Genomic DNA, 21,832 nt, shown 5'->3' with positions numbered 1-21,832 from the left:
CCGTTAACCAGCCTGCAACGTCCCCCGGTGCACACCAACAACCTCCACATGCAGCAGGAGGCTTTGACTTGTAACAGCAGCAGCCGTCAGGTGTTAAAACACTGAAGTATACAGGTCTGATCAGATCAAACGTGTGTTTCTCCAACTTCAAACATTAAAAAAACGTCTTCCAGTTAAGCTTTGGAAAAAGAAAGATGAACGAGAACACCCAGAGTCCACGTTAAATACAGCAGTAATGATTTTCCGGAGCTTCCGGATCTCTCCTCTCAGAGAGGGGAATGGGGAAGCTCAGCTGACTGCTGGTTACGAAAGGTGGCCGTGACTGTGTGGAAGTCTTGGAGGAGGAAGAGGAAGAAGCTCCTCTGTGTCTTCTCAGTTTAACTGCAGACGTTTCTTCTGCCTTTTTTGGTGCTGAGCCTCAGCAGAGGGAAGTTAACTGCAGGGAGGCGCAAGTTAAACATGTAAATACAAATAAACATGTTTTAATGTGCTGCAAAGACTTGAAAATAGCAACATTTTGGATGCTGTTTGTCATTTTATATCGACTGTTTTTATTGTTAAACATTGTTTCTGTGCTCCTGTCTTGGCCAAGTCTGCCTCGAAAAAGACATTTTGAACTTTAACCCGGTTAAATAAAAAGGAAAAAGAAGGAAAAGAAGGCTTTCATTTAAAGGAATAGTTTGACATTTTGAGGAATTTGCTTATTAGTTTTCTTGCCACAAGTTGAGAGCATGAGAAGATAAGATACCACTTTCATATGAAGCTACAGCCAGCAGCCAGTTAGCTTAGCTTAGCATAAAGACTGGAAACAGGGGGAAACTGCTAGCCGGGCTCTCAGCACCTCTCAAGCTCACTAATTAACATCTTATATCTTTTTTGTCTAATATGTACAACCCAACTTGACTTTGACGTGAAACCTCAGTAGCTGTTGTGATTTCATCCTTTTCACTTTTTTGGACTTCTTTAAAAAAAACAAAGGCAAAAGCAGGTAAGTGGACTTTGAGTTTGGATCGGATCTCCATGACAACTGAGCATGAAAGCTCCGGAAAAGGCTTGTAAGAGTTTAATTCATCGTTTAGAGGACTTTCTGCTTTCTGTTGATGCAACATAACAAAGAAAAATAAGCATCTTTTCACACTTTTATTGTATTTACTTGGATACAAAAATGCAAAAAAAGGGAAAAATAAAATGATTTCTTCCCCCCAAACAAAAGAAAGCGTTGATTAAAAGTGATTTTGATAAAAGGGGAGGCATCTTATCAGTTAGGATCCCAAAAGCTTTAAAGTAGATTCTTCTCAAATGAAATGACTGTTGACTGGATTTTCACTTTTGCTTGATGCAAGCAACAAACCAGTGCCAAGAGACAGGAGCTCAAAATTATGTAACACAAGAGTGTAAATCCTCTTGGTGCTGCAGTGCCAACCGGGACCTGGAGGGACCTGGTACCCCTGCTGGATTATCACAGTCTTATTAACGTACATGGGAAATACACTGGAGCGAGGTAAAGAGTGCAGATTATAAACCTCCTCCTTCATACTGCTGGTGAAAATAAAATAAAAAAAAAAATCACTCTGAGCTTTAGGTTCTGGGTTTGGTAGCGAAGGTGAGGTACCCTGTGTGACCTGGTATTTCTCTGGGCGGGGTGGTGGTCTTCATGGTGATGGAGGCCTGGTTTGGAGGCGTTCTCTCAGCGGTGTCGGGCTGAGTCTGAGCAGAGGTGTCGGGACCGAAGTCGGGCAGCGGCAGGGAGACGGTGCGCACGTCATGGACTCTCAGCAGGACCTCCACGGTGCTGATCTCCTCGAAGCCCTGATCCTTCAGAGCCTCGCACGTCCTCTGGACCTGCTCTATACACGGAGAGAACGAAGACACCCGACCTCCTGGAGAGAAAAGACAGAACCGTTGTTGTTGATACTGACTTTGGTGATCCTCTGACTTTTCCTCTAGTGCCAAATGTCTGAAATGTCTCTCCTGAAAGCACCGAAAGGGTGTTGAAAACCAGAGATGGGGGTCAAAGATACCCCCATTCAAAAACAGGTGCAAAAGGTTTGAGTTTTCATTCATCCCATGTGCAACAAGTGCCCTTAATGCTAATACATTATAAACTGCCTCTTGGTTCGCTTCGTGTTGCAGCTTTTGTTGCTTTGTTTTATTCTGAATAGTGAACACAGCACTGCACTTTTAATATCTTCTACTGTGTTTATGGTTCATGTTTTTTTAATGCTCCCAAGAATTTCCTCTTGTGGGACAATAAAGATCTTAACTGAAAACAACTGTTATACAGGCAACTTGGAATTTCAATTTCAGCCGAGGCTCATATGCCAGCTGGTGTAACCCAGCATGCTGATTCCTCCAGCCTGCTAAAAAATGTCCACATCTGAGGATAAACATGTGGAGGGGGATGCTAACCATATTTACCTTAAAATCTCAGGCTGTCAAAATGTACAACAATCAGAATCAATAACTTCTGGCTGTTCTCCACAAACACTGGGATGATCTGAGTGCAGCATCTACATTAAGATATGAAGCACAGGAACACATATAGCAACAGGAAGGCGCTAACAGAGCACAACAAGATCCCTGCAGATCCTCACAGCGAGGAGTTCAGCGTCGTGTGAACAGAAGAAGGGACTGTTTGTGAGATTAAACAGAAGGTTTATTGATAAGAAATATGACATAATTTACCCTACTTGTACAGTTATCATGGCCGAGACACACATGATGGCACTTTGGGGCAAATGATCAAATCAAATCATCTCAAAAAGGAGTGTAGAGGGCGCGTATTTTCATTGTTATCTCTGTGTGTCGCCTGAAAGAATTATGCTTAAATAAACATCCAAATAATCTGAACCAGATTCATAAACTTAATATGACTCACTCCAGGGAAACCCATGATACTACTACTATTAATAATTTGTTTTTCTTACACCCAAAAGCACTCTCTAAGCATATATTTTCCTTAACAAAGCAGGCCTGTGAACTGTTGGGCTCCAGGCTGGAGATGGTGGATCATCATGGGATGAGCCAGTACTCTAATAAACAGAGATCACCTACCGGCTCCGGCCTCCCGTCTCTAAATGAAACCCTGCGGTGATCGCAGCGGGAGGCCGGAGCGCCGAGCCAAGACAACTTTCACCGGCTGACCTGAAGAGTGAAGAATGTGACTCTGACCGTTACAGCTGGGGAGGGGAGGCGTTCAGGGTTAACGAAACAAACTGAGCTTCTATATTTTGTTTTTACTCTAAATCTAAACTGCTGAGAGATCATTTAAAAAAAAAGAGTCAAGGAATAAAGAAAAGGAATTGTCTCGTCTTTACAGTTAGACATGTTATTCAAGTGTTGAGGTGTGAAAATGGTGCAACTCTTACCAACTTTTTGATTTAATTTCAATGGGCCATTTTAACTGAAGACAATGTGGAAATGCCTTAAACCTGCATTCTTTCTAACGGCCAGCAGGGGGAGTCTCCACTGGTTGCAAAAATAAGTCAGATTGTATAGAAGTCTATGAGAAAATGACCCAACTTCTCACTTGATTTATTACTTCAGTAAAACACGTTCCTAATGAGTTTATGGTCTCAGTCGCTAGTTTTAAGTCTTCTTCAGCACAGCATGATGTTCATTTAGTAAATTATGGTTATTAAAGTAAAATAAAGCAGGGTATGTGATTGACGAGTCACTACCACGGCGACCTGTCAATCAGGGTAGAGGCGTTTGTACTAAAAGACACTTCAGGAGTCAGCTGTTCACTTTTTCCAGTATTCACAAGCTAACTTTGTTAGCAGCTACTTCGCACGGCGTAGCCAGGAGCCAGGTGCAGTCAGGGAGCTGGTACAGGCAGGTGTGCATAGTGTCCTCAGGTTCTCAGATCCCCAGCTCCACCCTCTGGTCCAAATATGGTCACTTCTGGTTCCAAAAAATCAAGATGGCTTCAAAACGGTAGTCCACAAACCAAACGTGTGACTTCACAGGGGCTACGACCACTTCTGTTACACAGTCTATGGTCTGTCTGCTGTTGGCTGCTGAGCAGGTGGTGTACAGTGACTTTTTAGAGCTTTTATTTCCTCTGAAAACAGCTGCCTGCTGAAATCGACGCTACGGGAGCGAACAAAAACAGTAAAGTTGTGGGCCTGTCTACAGCTAGCCATGCTAGCAGCTCTGCGAGAGTGTACTTAGGCACAGTGGTGCTATGAGTTAAATGCTAACATCAGCATGCTAACATACTTACAAAGATAACATGTTGATGTTTATCATGATCACCATCTTAGTTTATGCATGATTTCAAAAGCATTTATTAACCTTTCAGGAGCACTCCAGACTTCAAAGTAGCCCCTAATGAAGTCCCACTTTGTATTCCAGTGCACCACATACAACAGTAAACTCCATTAGCTCTCAAATGTAGCTGAAATCCTCCTTTTCTACCTTCGACTAGCCACAAATACTTTTTGTTTTTTGTTTTTCACCTATTGAGGGTCACAGAACACATCTGTGCTGCAATCTGCCCATTTAATCTCACTTCTCATTTTCAGAGGGGAATAATCTGCTCTCTGCAGTAATAATGGGACACACACTGATGCATGATGGGAGACAACATGTGTCTGCGATTCAACCTTCAACATGTAATGAACACACACTGCTGAGTTACCCACTGAAATAAGGAACACGTCTGCAGAGAGTCCATTGTGTCTGATAAACATTACAGGAGACTTCGGGATGCCTCAGATAGCAGTCGTTCCTTCGGCTAACAGGACCAGCGCTCTCCCTCGAGACGGCCATAAACACAATACAATGGTCTCCTAGCAACCAGGACGAACACACAGGGAGCGGTTGAGTTGATGATTATACAAGGGCGTCTCAAGCTATTATTAATAGCCTCGAATACCAACCGTACGTCCACAACTAGGATCTATACATGTGTGAAACTATGATTCCTTATCGGGTTCTTGAGTGTTTGTGTTCCTGGGACATGTTTGCTTTACACTTGCATAGTAAGACTATTAATTCTTTGAGCGAGCAGAAGGGGGGAGGGAGTTAGGTCTGTCAGGATCCGGGGTCCTTCTCAGAGACCAGCTGAACACAGGGCCGGGCCTCAGGCCAAAACATTAGAAGAATTACAACTTGGAGAAGAAAAAAAAAAGGGGGAAATATTTCAGCAGCCCTTGTTTTACAGTCTGCAGTAAAGCAGTTCTCAGCAACTTCATCTGGAGCCTGAGAAAAGACCTGGAAGGTGATGAATTTTGGCTGTGGGTGATACGTCTTTCCTCCTGTCAACTTGTCTGGTACAACACTCACTTTTCACTCCAGCAGCCACTTTAATAAAAACAGCTAGCTTCCTATCATGTGACCCTCAGACCCTCCCCTGGTGAATTCTGTTAACTTTTCTCTCTATTTGGACTTCAGGTTGAAGCGTTTTGGGGCAGTGGTGCTCGGCCTGGCTCCGGCTCTCTGGAGAAAACATCCAGTCTGAGCAGTGGGAAGTCAATCAAGCCTTTCCTTACGGAGCCACATTCGCCAGCTCTCTCCCTGCACCATCACCCTGTATGGTCATGGGACTGCTTCCACAATGGCTGCACTCTATTTATCTGTATCTGTGTGCATGTGAGAGTCAACAGCTCATGGAAGGAATACATAGCAGTGGCACCATAAAAGGGATTCAGAGAGGAGGAGAGAGGGGGAGCAGCATCCTCGCTCCTCCTGCATTCCTCTTCATATTGGGGCTTTTTAAAAATCATGCTGCATTTAAGTGCGCCAGGAATACGAGCATCTACTCAGGCTTTCAGACTCATAATCCACTGAGCCTGTGCACCTTAACCGCGACGAGTCCGTCAGTTCACTGGATAAACTGATTTGAGTGAAAAGATTTCAGTGTTTGTGGTGGCAGCATGTCATAATGAGGCCGTTTCCTTCTTTCAAACACTAAAACACATTCGATCCATACTGGATCTGTAATCAGCCGTGATGCCACTGATCCAATATTAAATACGCTTTCTTCTTAAGTTTCGTCTTATTGTTAACACATAGAAAATGATTCCAATGAGTTCCACACAGTGAGGTGCTTGGTATCGGGAGAGAAAAAAGAAAGGGGAGGAGGAACTGTTCGAATGGGACCAGAATGGAGCAAGAAAACGCTTTATATACAATATTATACTGTATTATGTTAATATATTATACTGTTTTATTACACAATGTATTGCATCATATTCCCATATCAATACAGACTATGTGTAATTACTTCGTTATATACATTATTCTGGTGTGTGCTGCAATAGTAGATGTTTTTTTTTTTTTACCTTTCTCTATTTATCTGTACTTATTTCTGTTCTTATGCTGCTGCAACACCTGAATTTCCCGTCTGGGGACCAATGTAGGCTCGTTGTATCTCATCGTATCTTATCTAGTGAAGTGAACACTCATACGTACTTGGTGCGATTGGTCCCTCAAATACCTGCAAATACCTGAGGGGGGTAGTGAGGGAGGGCCGGTTGCTATGTGCTCCACTTATGTCACATAAACCTTGACTTTTCTTCTAAACACTGACCACCTCAGTGAACTGCCAACCTGCCCAGACATGCTGCTGGTCCTGGTTGTCACAGACACACAAGGGCAAAGTTAATAAGAGTTGTGTGACGAGGATCGATGGTCGTCCTGGGAGTGCAGAGGGAGGCGACACGGCCGGGGGGGATAAATTCACTGGCTGGTATTTTAAAATGTGCTCAGTTAGAGTCACGTTCCTGCTGGACGAGTCACAGAAAAGTCAACATCAGGTGATGGTGAATGTTCCTCTGAGGCCATGCCACACACATATATATATATATATACACACATATTACTTACTCAGCAGGAGTTTGTGCTTCAGTGACCTCCAGTCATTAATGTTTCCCTGTCGGTGAGCTTAAACTTAATGCTAGTTGAGCCTAAAGTGGGAGACGTGTTGTAAAAGATCACACTTTGGTCTTAATTAGACAGTTTAAAGTAAGAATACTGGCGGTCATGTGCTGAATTCAAACATGTAGATGATCCGTACCTCAGTCCTCTTTAATGAACCTGTGGAATATTTTCTCATTAATCGATTAATTGGTTTGGTGGGTACTAATATACTACAGTACCAATGGTAAATGGATGAGGGTGAACGCAGTTAGCTCACTTTGGACAAGCTAACGTTACTGCAGCTCAGTGAAACAGAAACAGGGTCTCGAATCTGGATCTACACGAATCACACAGATGCCATACGTTTCATTCAAAGCAGCGAAATGTGTGAAAAGGCGACGAGCTGCTCCAAACAAAACCACAGCAGCAGAGAGAGCGGACAACTCTCAGATAAACCCTGTGCTTGAATTACATCATTAGAGATAAAGACAACTTTTTTATCATATGGGTGAAGGAACTGGACTTTATGTTGATATACATTCAGTGACAATAAAAATATTAACCATGTACGATGTAATGCAATCCAATCTAGTCTTTAAATAAGTCAGATTTCTCTGAAACTACTTGACAGATTTCAATGGAGTCTGGTGGAAAGTTACCCAGCTCAGACCCCCAGACTCCATCCTTCAGATCTACTCGATTCACACGGGTGCCATTAAGCGGAGTTATTCAGCTATTTATAACATTTAAAACTCTTTTTGATATATTTTGAAGTAATTATGTAATCTGGGAGTTCTTACTTCACCAGTTGCTTCCACACACAGTGGTGTCCTACCTTGTTTCTTCATAGCGGCCTTGACGTGTCCCACTGCCTCCCAGGGGCTGGGGATGTCCAGGAAGACGGCGTCTGCCACCCCGGTCACTCCGAACCCGTCCTTGCACACGTCCTGGTTCCTGACGGTGACCAGATGACCCACGCGGTGCTCCTGGAACTCCTCCGCCGCCTTCTCCGCCCGCTGCTGGTGGAACTCCACCGTGTGCAGGTGACCCGTGGGCGCGATGGTACGTAGGATGGCGTGGGAGAGGGAACCGCTACCCGTCCCTACAGAACCACAGGGAGGATTAGAACAGCAGGGACTGGGACACCTTAAATCTATCAAAGGACCCAGTGATGAACAGTTTGATGAAGACACACTGAAAGTCACAATTTGTATTAATTAACAAGCTAATGTAGCTCAGTATCGCTGTTTCAGGCTTGACTAAAACGACAGTCAGGTGCTCATATGAACATGCTGTAATCATTCCTCCTGTTTGTTATAAATACCCAGGTCTCCATTTCAGGGAAAAATGTGTTCCAAAGTTTACCTGAAGTCCATCTGAGTTGCACAAATCTCCACTGCAGCTCAATAGGGAAACACGGAGAGGGATTTCATACCAAAAAGACAATATCCACTTGATTTGACCAAAACAATTGGCTAAGAGGATAGAAAGCTATGCAGACCTGGAGAATTGGGCACCAGTTCTCTGTAGGTTTGGCCGTATGCTTAATTGAGCTTTAAAATGTTTGCGTGTCGAGAAAATAATCAGAGTATTCGCTAATTAAAATAATCGTTGCAGCCCTAAAGGATTTTATATATCTCATTTCATCTAAATCTTAAAGGTCTACATAAAAGACAAAGCTGCATATTACTCAAAATTACTTAGTATGCAAACATTTTTGTAGTTTTCTTGGAAAAAAAACAAAACAGCAAGCGATTATAACTATGATAAACAAACAACAACTGCCTACCGTCCCATAAATACCCAATAATATCACATGGAAATAAGAGAAAAGACAGAAAAGAAAGTGGAAAAGACAAAATACATTGTACATGTTATTTTGTTCTATTTAGAAATATGACAGAAAAGATTGCCAAATCTTATAAAACCCTCTGGTTTTGAGCCTCCAGTGTTGTCCTTTAGTTGTTCGTGTTTAAAGGTGTGCCGTTACATCCTGCAGCCAGCGTTTATTTATGATGGTGCCACTCTGAATATGGAGGGTAATCAATAACTGCACTAAATACATTTGAGAGTGTATTTAAAAAGACCAGTCCAGAAATGTCCAAAAACAAAATTACTTATGACCTTGAGTTGCTATATAATACTAACACCATCCACTGAATGGTAGCTATGAGCATGAAGCACCAGCGGATGATTTCGAGATCTGTTATGGACGTCACGAACATGGACACACAGATTTTGCTGACATCACTATCAGATGAAGAAAAAGTCCGATTCTACTCGACATGTGAACATAAAGCCACGTAATCTCCAAAAAAAACTCAAACTCACGTCTTGTTATGTCTCAGAAATTACGTTAAAAGGCTATCTGAGACAGACTACACAAAGAGCTCACAGCTGTTACAACAACAACACACCCACATTTTCACACTGGTTTTCTCTCCACTCTGGCTGATAAGTGGATGCTACATTTCTGAGTGGGCCGTCTTTGCCCTGCAGTGCCCCGGTTGGTCCTTAATGCCCGCTAATGTGCAGTCTGCAAAAGAGTGATGCGAGCGTTTGTGATTTTACGAGAAGAAAAATAACACCGGTCATGTGACTTGCAGTTGAGGAGGAGGGGATGGAGCCTCGAGAACACAGCTAGAAGCCAGCAGATCCCATCCTCCGCCCACCCCCCCTCTTCTTCTTCTTCTCCTGACATTACGTCACCGCCGCCTTTGTTTGTGCGGCGCGACAAAGAGGGCAATGTTTACCCCACAGCAGCACTTTGACTTGCTAAAACCTCACACTGCTGGGCCGGATGGTGTGTGACCGGAGACTACAGTAAATGTGAAAATGTGGATGAATGTAGTAAAACGTAGGAATGAGAATACACAAATGTGACGTAAAGAAGCAGATAAAAAGGTTGTCCCATACAAAACCACAGCAGCAGAGAGAGCGAATCACTCTCAGATATCTCTCTTGCTTGGATTACATCATTAGTGATAAAGACATCTTTTTTATCATATGGGTGAAGGCTTGTTATTATACATTCAGTGACGATAAATATATAAACCGTGTACGATCAAATGAAAGCCAATACAAAAGTTCTGTGGTCATTTCTGAGGTTGTGTTTTTTTAATATTTTCTTTGGAGGTCTGTTTGGTTTACAATCTAATCAATACCAGAGTTGATTGGTTGTATTGGATTGCATTATTATCTCCTTCGAGGATGTTTTCCGTCCCATCTTTTAGTAAGATGGATTCCTCCGAAACTACATGACAGATTTCAATGAAATCTGGTGGAAAGTCAGAGCAGAAACAAACTGATCTGTAGCTGTGTAGCTGATGTTGAGTACAGGCCACTTCCACCTACAAAAATATTGCTTTTGCAATCTTTAATCTTCACCAAATTTGGGACATAAAATATTTTGAGAAAAGTTATTTATTTTTGATATGTCATACTACTCTATTTGACGTAAACTACAGTAGATCTTGTGCATGCATTGTGCAATGGTAGACTAATATGTATATAATGTGTGTATATAAGGCTGCAACTGACAACATCTCTGATCAACTTTCAAAAACCCCAAAGATATTCAGTTTACTATAAAAGAAAACCAAGAAAAAGAAGCAAATCTTCACAGCTGAGAAGCTGGAACCAGAAAGTCAATTGTGCAAAATTTTATAGCATTTCATCTGCATGTGAATGGCCATAAAATCCAAAACAACTAAACCACAAACTACAGCCTCACACTGTAACACTGCTGTAGTAATCACATCGATCCTCATCTGTAAAGTTTACTGTTGAGAGGAAGCGGCTGTGCGGCTCCAGCCAAGTTCTGTCTGAGTGATGGTTGAACTGAACTCGATCCGCATAAACAGACGATCAATCAGCACAGAACCGACTCTGGACCTCGGGCTTCGTGCCAGGGTGCTAACGGGTTCAGTTTCCATCCTGGTTGCCCTGATGTACAGAATGGAACGCAGCCAAGTCCACCAGACCGCCACGTCGGAAATGCGTAAATACAAAATGAAATGTGATTATAGAGCACAAATCTTGAAACTTTGTTCTAAAATTGGCATTTTTATTCAGCCACTGAGGCATCAAAGGACATGCATTTTCCACACAAATGGTCGAATCTGGGAACGGACAAATTGGATAAAAAGGGATCTGGTGTTGTGAGTGAGTCTGTAACTGGAGACAAATTATTACATTGTGACATGAGACAGTCAGTCCTAAAGTCTTTCTGCCAAATCACGACTGCTTATCAGTTTACTTCATGTTCGAGATGCACCGACACATTTCTCAGCGTTGGTCATTTGTTCGACACAAGTCAAAAACAGATAAAAACCTAAGTTACGAGAGAAGGAGGAACACATGATAACAACAGTTGCCTGAAGTCATCATCATGCCAGCTGTGTGGAATCCGTTTTAAACTTGCAGAAGTATCATGAAAAGGGACTTTGTACATTCAAGAAGTGTCAAGAACAAAAACGTTAAGCGATGATGAAGCACGAAACGCTCCACACAGCAACAAAAGCACAGAGAAAACTGTCTTTCCCAAGTTAAAAATGTCAGGTTTTGACAGTCTGAGCAGCTGTTGAGTCATTTCTGACTCAGTGCTGTTTTTGAGCATTTGACATTTCTTGCATCGTGCATACAGATCCTGACAATGTGCATATTAGAGGTTTATTTACGCTTCAGTTATTATAGAGGGTGTGAGGGTGTACTAAAGACAGAGTGGTGCTTTGAGCTTCAACGTCAACATGTTAACATGCTCACAATCTTATCCATTAACCATTTCATGTTAGCATGCTAACATTTGCTTATTAGCACTAAACAGTAGTAATAGATGAAAAGTCGGGGGATCTTGAGGGGAACAAATATGTATGAACAAAATTTCATGAAAATCCATCGATAAATTGTCAAGACATGTCACTAGAATAACACCTCAGTCATGAGGATACTTCATCTGGGGACCATGAATGTATGTACAAAATCCACCCAGTAGCTGTGGAGCTATTTCACTGGATAAGCCAAACTTTGACCTGATGGTGGCACTAGAGGAAAAGTCAGAGGGTCATCAAAGTTATTAGGATTCGTCATCTGGGGACAATGAATGTTAGTAACCAATTTCATGGTGATCCATCCAATAGTTATTGAGATATTTCCGTCTGTCCAAAGTGGTGGACCATCTGACCACATTGCTATCCCTTGAAAATCTAGCATTGTATTAGTATCAGTATTGTCTGCTTTGCGCTTTCTGCATGGGTTAAAGAAGTAGTATCCGACCATGTGTACTTCAGGGTTTCATAAAGAAGAAATTGAACTTTGTTTGACCCTTTAGACCTAGTCAGCTAAAAGATGTGGAGCTGGTTTTAGGGCCACGTTAACCACCAGCTCTTTATTACAGATAGAAACACACTGAAATCTCTGTGCTGTCTTTCTACAGTTTGTCGTAGGTGCACTGAAGAGCAGAGTATTACACAAATGATGATGAATTGCCATTTAATGAGAGCTTTGCTTTGATGCAAATGGTCAAGGCACCCCGTGACTCATATCAACGTTTCTACTCTGCTCACAGAACACGACGTCAAGTCAGCGGGCAGCGACAGAACGACAGGAAACCACGATACAAGAAGATCAAAACGAGGTGGGGGGAGGGTACTGATGGCCTGAACTGTAGGTCATCCCTGCTTTCTGTTCTCCATTTACTATCAAATACAACATGGTGGTTGCCTGGATGAGAAGCAAAACCAGGCCAGAGGTCAAAGAACCTAATTTCCCTGCAGGCAATTTAGAAAGCCAAAGTCAGAGAGTAATTCTGATTCTGATTAAAGTCCTCCCGTCATTTAAGCACTCAACCCCTAAATGTTGTAGTGGAGCAGCTCAAAGGCCGACTGCAGGTGACTGTTGAGAGTCTTGGGAGTGACTGTTTGCTGCTATGAAGGCTGATGATACAGAAAGTCATACACATACTTCTATATTAAAGCTGCCAATTGCAATTTTCTACCCGCCAAGAATCACATGAATCTAGTGTATGTATCACAGAAGTTCATTCTTATCAATGTTGAAACGTGTAAAACGGTAATTAGGCCGTTACGAGATACATTAACTCTCCGATGAAACCATATTAATGAAATTCCTTCAGGGTTGGAAGAAAAATGTTCTAAAAAAAGGTTTTACAGACAATTTTCCCTCCAGCGTATCAGCAGTGGGTGAAAAATATGATCCAATATATTGGCGTTTTTCAGTAAATTCATTGTAAGTTTAAATCAATAAAAAGCTTCACATCTGTAAAAGTGTCAAATGTCAAACTATTTCTGTCCACATTAGCATTGTCAGATAAAGCTTTCCATTTACATTTTCCAGGTTAATATTCACAGACAAGTCTTGAAAGCATACTTGAGATTAAATAACATTTTGCATGTTTGCACAAATTAAATGGGTCTGTATCTAAAACAATACATGATCCCTCACTAGCTTCCCACCTACAGCACCGCAGAAGTACTGCCCTTTGTTGGGGGGCTAGGATTTGTACTTCTGTACCACCTGTGTGACCCCTGTCCAATTGAACTTGATATTTTTGTCCAGCCCAAATACTCTGACTCAAAAGCCCTTGGGAAAGAGAGTATTTGCTGAGTATACAGGCATTGGAACCTGCTTGATGTGAAGCGCTGATACCTGGAAAAGAAACAACACATATGGTAAGTTGTTAGCTTCAGACGCATGGCCACCCGGAGCAGGCTACCTCCAAGGTCACTCCTCTATTTGACCGAATGCTCCTTCAGAGGACTTGGCATGTTGGCCGGGTAAAAACAGCCGACAACATTATCGCCTCTAATCGCTTCATGTTTATACAGCTCACTGACAAAAAGTCTCCCCTCCACAGGACAGCACGTACCGGTTGTAGACTATCATCCTGAACATTATGAGTCACCACTGTGTCGTAGAAACGCCGATTAGCACCTCGTCGACACATAACAACACTCAAGTGTTGTTATGTGCGGCTAATAAAATGCTGCATTCCAGAAGTAATTTAATAAAGCAGGCTTTTAATCTGATATTATTCATCTGAATTTAAATGTGATAAGACTTCCAGAGAGATGGTTTTATCTTAATGCGTGTATGTGGATGCACAGTGTTTAATATAAAGAAAATAAAGGCCAATTTGATGCCAATGCAGATAGTGCAGCCCTCTCCATACTGCCAGTGTGAGTGCTGACTAAGCAGATTTCCTACTGGACTCATTCATCATCCCCAGAGACCCCGAAAAAGTAAAATCAATAAAGCGACATGCGCAGGGCTGCCAGCAGTAAAACATGATGAAGCACTGCACCACACACACATTAACATCCTCTACCATCCCCCCTCACTGCCCTTCGACTGGAAGAAACTGCAACAGAGAGCCGAAAACACACCAACACACTCCGAGCCATTGCAATTAAACAAATTAAAATGGAGAATGGAGCTGATCAGGGCAAGAACCGGGGGGCGGGGGGGATCAGAGGGAAGACAAAAAGTGACAATGTCAACAAATACTGTGTTACATAATTTTCTTGAGCACATCTGTGGCTATCACATGATGTTCAATGTCAACAGCTGAGGCTCTGTGGAACAAAACATCAGACTCGAAGGTGTGAACAGGAGGATTCAAATCAGGCACTTCTTCAAGCTGCAGTAATAAAGATTTGAGGCCTTACCAGATAATAAAATACAGGCTGCAATACAGCAAAAGATCTCCCAATGATAGCACCACTAGACGGACATATCGCGCTTCAATTATATTTCTGTTGTTTAGAGAGCAGTGATCGCAGCGAGCAGAGGCTTTATCACTAAATGTGTGTTGCTATTAAGCTTTTCTTCAACTGGCTTAATGTTCAGTGTTAAACAATGTCCACCAGCATCACAAACATTCAAGAGAAGACAAAAGCATGCACCATTTTAAGGAGGTGCACGTTAGCTTGGGTGTAGCCTATGGCTTAGCTGAAATGCTTAGCTCTAAAGATATTTTTCTGCCCTCTTGTTGTGCTGATTTCCTTTGGTATGGAGCTGATGCATGTAAACATGCTGTGCTTTGTTGTCCAGACAGTTTCCTCTTGTTGCCATTAACAGCCACCAACATGCAACGTGCAGCTTCAACCGTACTGAAATGAGGCCAAAAATACTCAAAATTCAACCTTGAAGCTTCATCTAATCCATTAAAACACACTTTTGTATAATTGTGAATCCTATTGTGTCTTTAAAAAATGATACTAGATTTCTGTATCATATTTTCTTTCATTCTGCTGTTTACCATTGTTTGTGTCTGGCTCCGTCATTCCAGCAAAATGTTTTATTCACACAGGACCTAACAGGAACTTCCAGGATATAATGGATCCCACTGAGGATGTTTGAATGCACAAGAGACATGTTTGTGGCTTTTTGATATCCCGCCAATGACGGCTCATTAACTATCTTGTTCTCTGAAACCAAACATTTTTAGCAGTTGCAGTGGACTACCTCATCCCCAAATTCATTCCTTATAGAGACCATTCTGTGAAGCATCAAAATTCTTGTTTGTTCACGAATAAACGCATTAAAAACAATAATCCAATAAAGTTGTGTGTTTAAGCCATTCACGCCAGGTTCTCTTGTAACCAAACTATGTGATATTTTTCTGTCAATTTAATCTGTACATGTGTGGCTTTCATTGTTGTGTAAAAATACACCGTGACAACCCTTTTAAACAGCTTTAGTAATACATCTGTCTTGGATCTGAGCCCTCACCTGACTCGCAGACGATGGACCCGGGCTTCAGCTCCAGCATCATGGTGATGGTGGCGATGTCGGTGGTGTAGAGGATCTGTGTGCGGTGCGGAAGGGTGACGGTCCACAGCTCAGGCGTGGGGTGAAGCACGTGGACCCACCCGCCTTTGCTGCAGGTGACCTTCGACCCATAACGCTGACCAATCAGGTCTGTGGAGTGGCGAATGACCCCATAGCGCGTCTGCGTTTGGACGCCCTGCTGCACCTTGACTGGCATCATGGACTCATGGCCCAGGTAGATGATGGCAACGTCCCCATCCTGAATGAAGTCTGAGTACTCCACAAAACTCATGGTGAGCACTCTGTAACAGGGAGGTAGGAGATCAACTCAAAATTAACAATTTATCAACAAATAGTATGCTTAAAATAGGCCCGTACAATCTCCTCCACATTATACCTCCACAGACATCCTTACCTACCGGCAATACGACATTTAAATGTACTTTCATGCTCTGGGTACGATTATTAAATGATTCATTGAACTATTTCAGGCTTGGTAACTTCCTCATTTCAAAATGTATCATGAGCACTGTTCATTTCTTAGTGATAAAACAATAGTTTGAATAAATAGGCATCCCCCTTTTCTCCGAGTGCATCCCTAACAAACTGCTCCTGGATGCTGGCAGGAGGGGAACCTCGTTGCCATGGTAACCGCTCCCCAGCCATTCTGTGCCACGCGCACAAAACGTTATTTTTTGAAAAGAAACAGCATCTTTCTGAACTGAAGAACAACAACGGTCATTTCATTTAACAGCTAACATCTCGTCAGAAAGAGAGAGGCTGCGTTGTGTCGTGTTGCTGTTTAACGAGAGAAAACATGTCGGACAACATAGAGAAGCTGTGAGTGACATGAATGGATGTTATCGACGTTCAGCTGATGTTACATTTCTGATGTTTCTTGGAGAAATTCTGGTTTTGTGTCGATGTCCGTTTCCCGTATCGTTGTCCCCCGTGGTTGGGGTTAGGACTTGGGCCGAGCTAGGTTTCGGTTAGGCGTCGCAAACGTTAGCTATAGCTAACTGTTTGGTTTGGGGTTAAAGTTAAAGTTTAGCCTCAGATTAAAGTAAAGGGAAACACAAGTTAATGGAGAAACAGGGGTCGACACAACACCTGAAGAGGGTTTTCTGTAACGTTAACTAGCTAACTTAGCGATGGTTTCACCCTAACTGCCGCTAACGTTAGCCGTTAGCTGTTAGACTGTTAACGTTTGTCAGCTAGCTAACTGTTGACTTGAACGCAACCTCAAACATACAGGAAAGTCACAGTGTAAAAATGTCTGTAAGCAACACTTACTAACGAGTGCGACTGAATTTTGGGTAACGCTGGTTCGACTTGCTAACTAGCTAACATGCTAACGTTAGCCGTAACCGTTGCGCTTGGCACGCGAGAGAACCGTTGGCGACTCTCGACCTACCTCCTGCAGAAGTGGCCTTCTGTGGCGGCTGAGTTTAGACACAAGCGATGGTCGGAAAACGGACAAATTCAGCTTTTTATCGCCGTTGAACGTGTATGTGGACAGCAGCACTGACAGCTACCCATTCATTCCCCACACACGTGGTGTTGTTTTCAGAGGAAGTTGAGTGGACACGACCGGATGCTGAGCGGCTGCACGAATCTGTAAACTCCCGTCGCCGGCAAAGTGGACTCAAAGAGGCCGGTCAGATGATCTGTAAATCTGCCTGTCGCCCACAGACCCGCACATTTTTATAGTTACATGTGAGCACAGAGTGAAGATGCACGGAGTCCCCCCCCCCCAAAAAATATGAGCTAAAGGGTGCCTTTGTAAAGGAAGAGTACACCAAGTTAAAACAATAACCCGTAATTCTCATCACCAGTATGTTCAACAGTGGCAGAAGAAGCATTCAGATCCTTTTTTTAGTGAAAGGTACACTACCAGACCGTAAAAGTAAAAGCCATGTATTTACACCTTCATTTAAGTAAAAGTGCGGAAGTATTAGTTATGTATTATAATTCTGGATTATTATCACTGATGCTTTCATGTGTAAGTAGCATTTTACTGTTGTTAGTCAAGGTGGTGCTAATCCTAACTGGTAATATTATAGGCAGTTTATAACAAACATTTTATAAGATGATCTCATGTTTTGTTTGTAAATTTGGGATCTGAAATGTAACTAGTAACAATAGCTGTCAAATAGACGCAGCAGAATAAGAAGAATAACGTTTACCCCTGAAAGGCAAGAGAAGTATACAGTAGCATTATGTGGGAATACTCAACTAAAGTACCTCAAAACTAAATGTAAACGTGCAATGTTACTTCGTTACTTTCCACCACTACTGATCAAATTTAGTTTGATTAGTTGTTTTCAGATTCACAGATTTACATGGGGTCACTTGAACGCAACTCCAGTTCCACTGAATTTAACGGTAAACTAACTGCTGAGAGATCTTATGAAAATAAATTGTTGGATTGGATCATTTTATCCACAAATTGCAATTTATTGGACAAAAAGTTGAATCAGTAGTGTAATCTGTGTATGTAGCAGGAGTCCCCACTTCACAAATCAGCGCGTCCAATTGAATGAATGGACTACAAATACTGACCAATGGGAGGAGAGACGGTCTACTATAAATCACGATCTCAAGTCATCCGTCTGACCGGAGAGCTGCTGGGACGCTGCTGGTGCTTTGTGAGCTCCTCGGCTGGAAAAATAGGGATCTTTGTCTCCACCCCTGGTAGTAGTAGTAGTCCACAAATCCGACAACAACAGGTAGGAAGGTGTTTTCATTTGACTCAAAACGCCGTCACGCGCAGACTATCTGGTTTTGAACTATTCAGAGACAGCTGGGCGGCAGAGACAGATTATCTTGGCCTTATGAATATGTCCGCTTTTCACTACAAGGACTCATGTCAGCTGTGGTCTAATAAAACAATATAAAGCGATACGATGCATAACATTTCTCACAATGTATCTGCTGCACATTTCTGCACCTGTTTTAACGCGTTGGGGTCACTTGGTTCCCCGCAGTTCATCGTCTATCTGCGGTTGTTTAGTCACTTGAGCTATAATGTAACATCCATAATACTCTCGGTATGAGCTGTAGACTCGATGCTGACTGTCCACACTCTGCATTCGGTTTGTTTCGCTGCTTTTCACCGTGTCTTCCCTCCATCCTCCGCCCAGGGATCAGCCATGCCTTTCGGTAACACGCACAACCAGCTGAAGATGAAATACGCTTCGGAGCAGGAGTACCCGGACCTCAGCAAACACAACAATCATATGGCAAAGGTCCTGACTCCTGCTATGTACGAGAAGCTGAGGAGCAAACAGACACCCAGTGGATTTACTCTGGATGATGTCATTCAGACTGGGATTGATAACCCAGGTAAAAACCCAAGCGGCTTTTCGCGAAACCGCCATCTGTTCTGCCTGATCGACCGCGGTTAATGGCCGCGGCGGCGCTCTGTGCTTCACGTTCCTGCGAGGGAACTAACAGCTTTTTGCACTGTGACCTTGCCAAGGGGATAAACTATGACCAACATTTAGAGACGTATGGAGAGCCGAGTCAGTTAGAAACTGTCATCTTCTCTAAATGGGCCTCCATTACAGAGCCATGTCGCAAAGCCTGATAGAAAATGGTAAAGATTACAGGGTTACATAATGAATGCAGGGCAGCAGCTGATAATCCTCTGCTGCTGTCACTGCTTTATGATGTCAGTTTGCAGTGAAGACTCATTTATCAGCTGAACAGTGTGGCTCTATTTAAACCTTCAGAAGAGTATTCTGATAAACCTGGTCACTGAAGGATGGCAGGTGGCTTTGCCTGACCCTGTAGACTCTCTTTCTGTTTAGTTCTGAGGGCATGGCCAAGCTGACACTGAAGAGGCTGTCAGCTGAGGACGAGTTCCCAGATCTCAGTCAGCACAACAACCACATGGCCAAGTTCTTAACCCTGGACATGTACAAGAAGCTGAGAGAGCGGGCTACACCCAACGGCTTCACCATAGATGGTGTCATTCAGACAGGGGTTGATAATCCTGGTACAGTTACTGTCTCATCCTGAGACCTGATGACACTCAGCACATTGATTTAGTGAGGATGCTGGTTTGTCTGTCCTTCTGTCCACTGTCTCCTGTGACCCTGTTGACTTTGTGTGCAGGCCACCCCTTCATTATGACTGTGGGCTGCGTCGCTGGAGACGAGGAGACGTATGAGGTCTTCAAAGAGCTGCTGGACCCCGTGATTGAGGACAGACATGGAGGATACAAACCCACAGACAAGCACAAGACCGACCTCAACCAAGCCAACCTGAAGGTACCGCAGCCTTCTGCCAGTCAACATGGCTGAGTGTAATGGTAGACCTGAACAGAAACTAACATGCGTGTCCTCCTAAGGGTGGTGACGACCTCGACCCCAACTACGTTCTGAGCTCCCGTGTCCGAACAGGACGCAGCATCCGCGGCTTCTGTCTGCCACCTCACTGCAGCCGAGGAGAGAGGCGGGCTGTGGAGAACCTCTCCATCGAAGGTAAAGGGGCCACTTGAGCCTGGAAGTGCAGGAAGTTCATTATTACTGACAATGCAGGCACTTTGCTTGTGTCCATGCTGAGTCACATCTGTACTAAGTGCTACGCACACGGATGGAGACATTTGTAAACGGCATTAAAGAAGGCTGTGGCCTGAACCAGTGAAGTCAGGATGGGCTCAGTTGTGTAGCAGTGGGTGGCCTCTAGTGGTAGCAGGAGGAACAACAGATTATAGTGCAGTACACTAAAGTAAAGGTCAACTTGAATTGGCTCTGAAGCCAGTCCTTCACAGGACGAGGATCCAACAATGCTGCCTGTAATTCTGTTTTGACATTGAGATCTATGGTCTTCAAATTCTTTCTTGCTCCCTGCAGCTCTGGACTCCCTGACCGGAGACCTGAAGGGGAAATACTACGCCCTGAAGAACATGACTGATGCTGAGCAGCAGCAGCTCATCGATGACCACTTCCTGTTTGACAAGCCAGTGTCTCCTCTGCTGCTGGCCTCAGGGATGGCCCGCGACTGGCCCGACGCCAGGGGCATCTGGTGAGACTTTACCTTCACTGCAGGTTGTCAGCCAACAGTGTGTTTTCAATTTGAAGGAAACTAAAGAATTGTAATCTTGTCTTCTGTCTAAAGGCACAATGACAACAAGACATTCCTGGTGTGGGTGAACGAGGAGGACCACCTGCGTGTGATCTCCATGCAGAAAGGCGGCAACATGAAGGAAGTGTTCAATCGCTTCTGTACCGGACTCACCAAGGTTGGTTATTTATCTGTAGTGAGTTGGACTTGTATGACCTGTTCAAGGACCCTATTAACCTGGTTCCTCTGTGTTTTAGATTGAGACCCTGTTCAAGGAGAGAAACCATGCATTCATGTGGAATGAGCACCTGGGCTACGTCCTCACCTGCCCATCTAACCTCGGCACCGGCCTGCGCGCAGGCGTGCACGTGAAGCTGCCCAACATGAGCAAACATGCCAAGTTTGAGGAGGTTCTCAAGAGGCTGAGGCTCCAGAAACGTGGAACTGGTATGTAAACGTCGCTCTTCATCCTAGTTTCCATTGCTACAGACTGCAAAGTGTCAGCATCTGAGGCCTGTGACTTTATTTCTGTATTTGGTTTAGTGTTTTTGATTTTTAGATTTAAATTCATCTTTTGCCCTAAAATGTTGGCCGCATGTTCATCTAGACTACGACGATGCCAAACTTAAGTTTTGTGCTCTGCCTTGTTTCCATCAGGTGGTGTGGACACGGCCGCTGTGGGCGGAGTGTTTGACATCTCCAACGCTGACAGACTGGGTTTCTCTGAGGTGGCGCTGGTGCAGATGGTGGTCGATGGCGTCAAGCTTCTGGTGGAGATGGAGAAGAGGCTGGAGAAAGGCCAGTCCATCGACGACATTATGCCCGCCCAGAAGTAAAAACATCCCGGCACCCCCACCTCCTTTTCCCTCTCCCAGTACCCTTCCTCCCCTCAGTCTGAATGAATGTTTGACTCTGTCCTGAAATGCACTCTGTATCAGTTTGGATTGGTTTATGTATTTAAGACGAAACGGCTCCTGTACGGTGAGGATGGATCTGAAATAAATGTCAAGTTGAACCTCTGATCTCTGCTGTCAGATTGTTTATGATGTGTTAAACTGTGTTACGACATTCAGTCTAATACAACCTGCATCTATTGGTTGTAAATGTA

The 21,832-nt window shown here is 43.5% G+C and overlaps 2 protein-coding genes across 3 annotated transcripts; one reads left to right on the top strand and one right to left on the bottom strand.

The window, feature by feature from the left end:
* Positions 1-1,126: 1,126 nt before the first annotated feature.
* trmt61a (tRNA methyltransferase 61A) lies at positions 1,127-17,202 on the bottom strand. Its single transcript, XM_070920995.1, has 4 exons — positions 17,069-17,202; positions 15,616-15,956; positions 7,700-7,966; positions 1,127-1,880 (listed from the first exon to the last, which is right to left on the bottom strand). Exons 2-4 carry the CDS (start codon positions 15,944-15,946, stop codon positions 1,579-1,581), a joined length of 900 nt encoding a protein of 299 aa, XP_070777096.1. The 5' UTR covers positions 15,947-15,956; positions 17,069-17,202; the 3' UTR covers positions 1,127-1,578.
* ckba (creatine kinase, brain a) lies at positions 16,472-21,746 on the top strand. 2 transcript variants are annotated; one of them, XM_070920994.1, is made up of 8 exons: positions 16,472-16,494; positions 19,467-19,654; positions 19,774-19,928; positions 20,009-20,141; positions 20,514-20,685; positions 20,779-20,902; positions 20,982-21,171; positions 21,382-21,746. In XM_070920994.1, the coding sequence occupies exons 1-8, from the start codon at positions 16,472-16,474 to the stop codon at positions 21,558-21,560; spliced, it is 1,164 nt and encodes a 387-aa protein (XP_070777095.1). In that variant the 3' UTR covers positions 21,561-21,746. The 2 variants fall into 2 exon arrangements, with proteins under 2 accessions (XP_070777095.1, XP_070777094.1); XM_070920993.1 differs by lacking the exons at positions 16,472-16,494; positions 19,467-19,654 and adding exons at positions 18,270-18,383; positions 18,798-18,999.
* Positions 21,747-21,832: the final 86 nt, after the last annotated feature.

The sequence above is a fragment of the Enoplosus armatus genome, chromosome 15 (genome assembly GCF_043641665.1).
Source record: "Enoplosus armatus isolate fEnoArm2 chromosome 15, fEnoArm2.hap1, whole genome shotgun sequence".
Classification (NCBI taxonomy): domain Eukaryota; kingdom Metazoa; phylum Chordata; class Actinopteri; order Centrarchiformes; family Enoplosidae; genus Enoplosus; species Enoplosus armatus.
Note: the sequence above shows the minus strand (reverse complement) of the source record. Positions and strands in the feature narration are given on the sequence as shown.

Excerpts from the sequence above, each read along its gene's own strand:
- ckba (XM_070920994.1), top strand. The coding sequence starts at position 16,472 with ATGTCGGACAACATAGAGAAGCT. Across the intron at positions 20,142-20,513 it reads GGAGAACCTCTCCATCGAAG|CTCTGGACTCCCTGACCGGA; the intron begins GTAAAGGGGCCA and ends TGCTCCCTGCAG. Across the intron at positions 20,686-20,778 it reads CCCGACGCCAGGGGCATCTG|GCACAATGACAACAAGACAT; the intron begins GTGAGACTTTAC and ends TTCTGTCTAAAG.
- trmt61a (XM_070920995.1), bottom strand. The coding sequence starts at position 15,946 with ATGAGTTTTGTGGAGTACTCAGACTTCATTCAGGATGGGGACGTTGCC. Across the intron at positions 7,967-15,615 it reads GTCCATCGTCTGCGAGTCAG|GGACGGGTAGCGGTTCCCTC; the intron begins GTGAGGGCTCAG and ends GTGGTTCTGTAG. Across the intron at positions 1,881-7,699 it reads GGCCGCTATGAAGAAACAAG|GAGGTCGGGTGTCTTCGTTC; the intron begins GTAGGACACCAC and ends TTTTCTCTCCAG.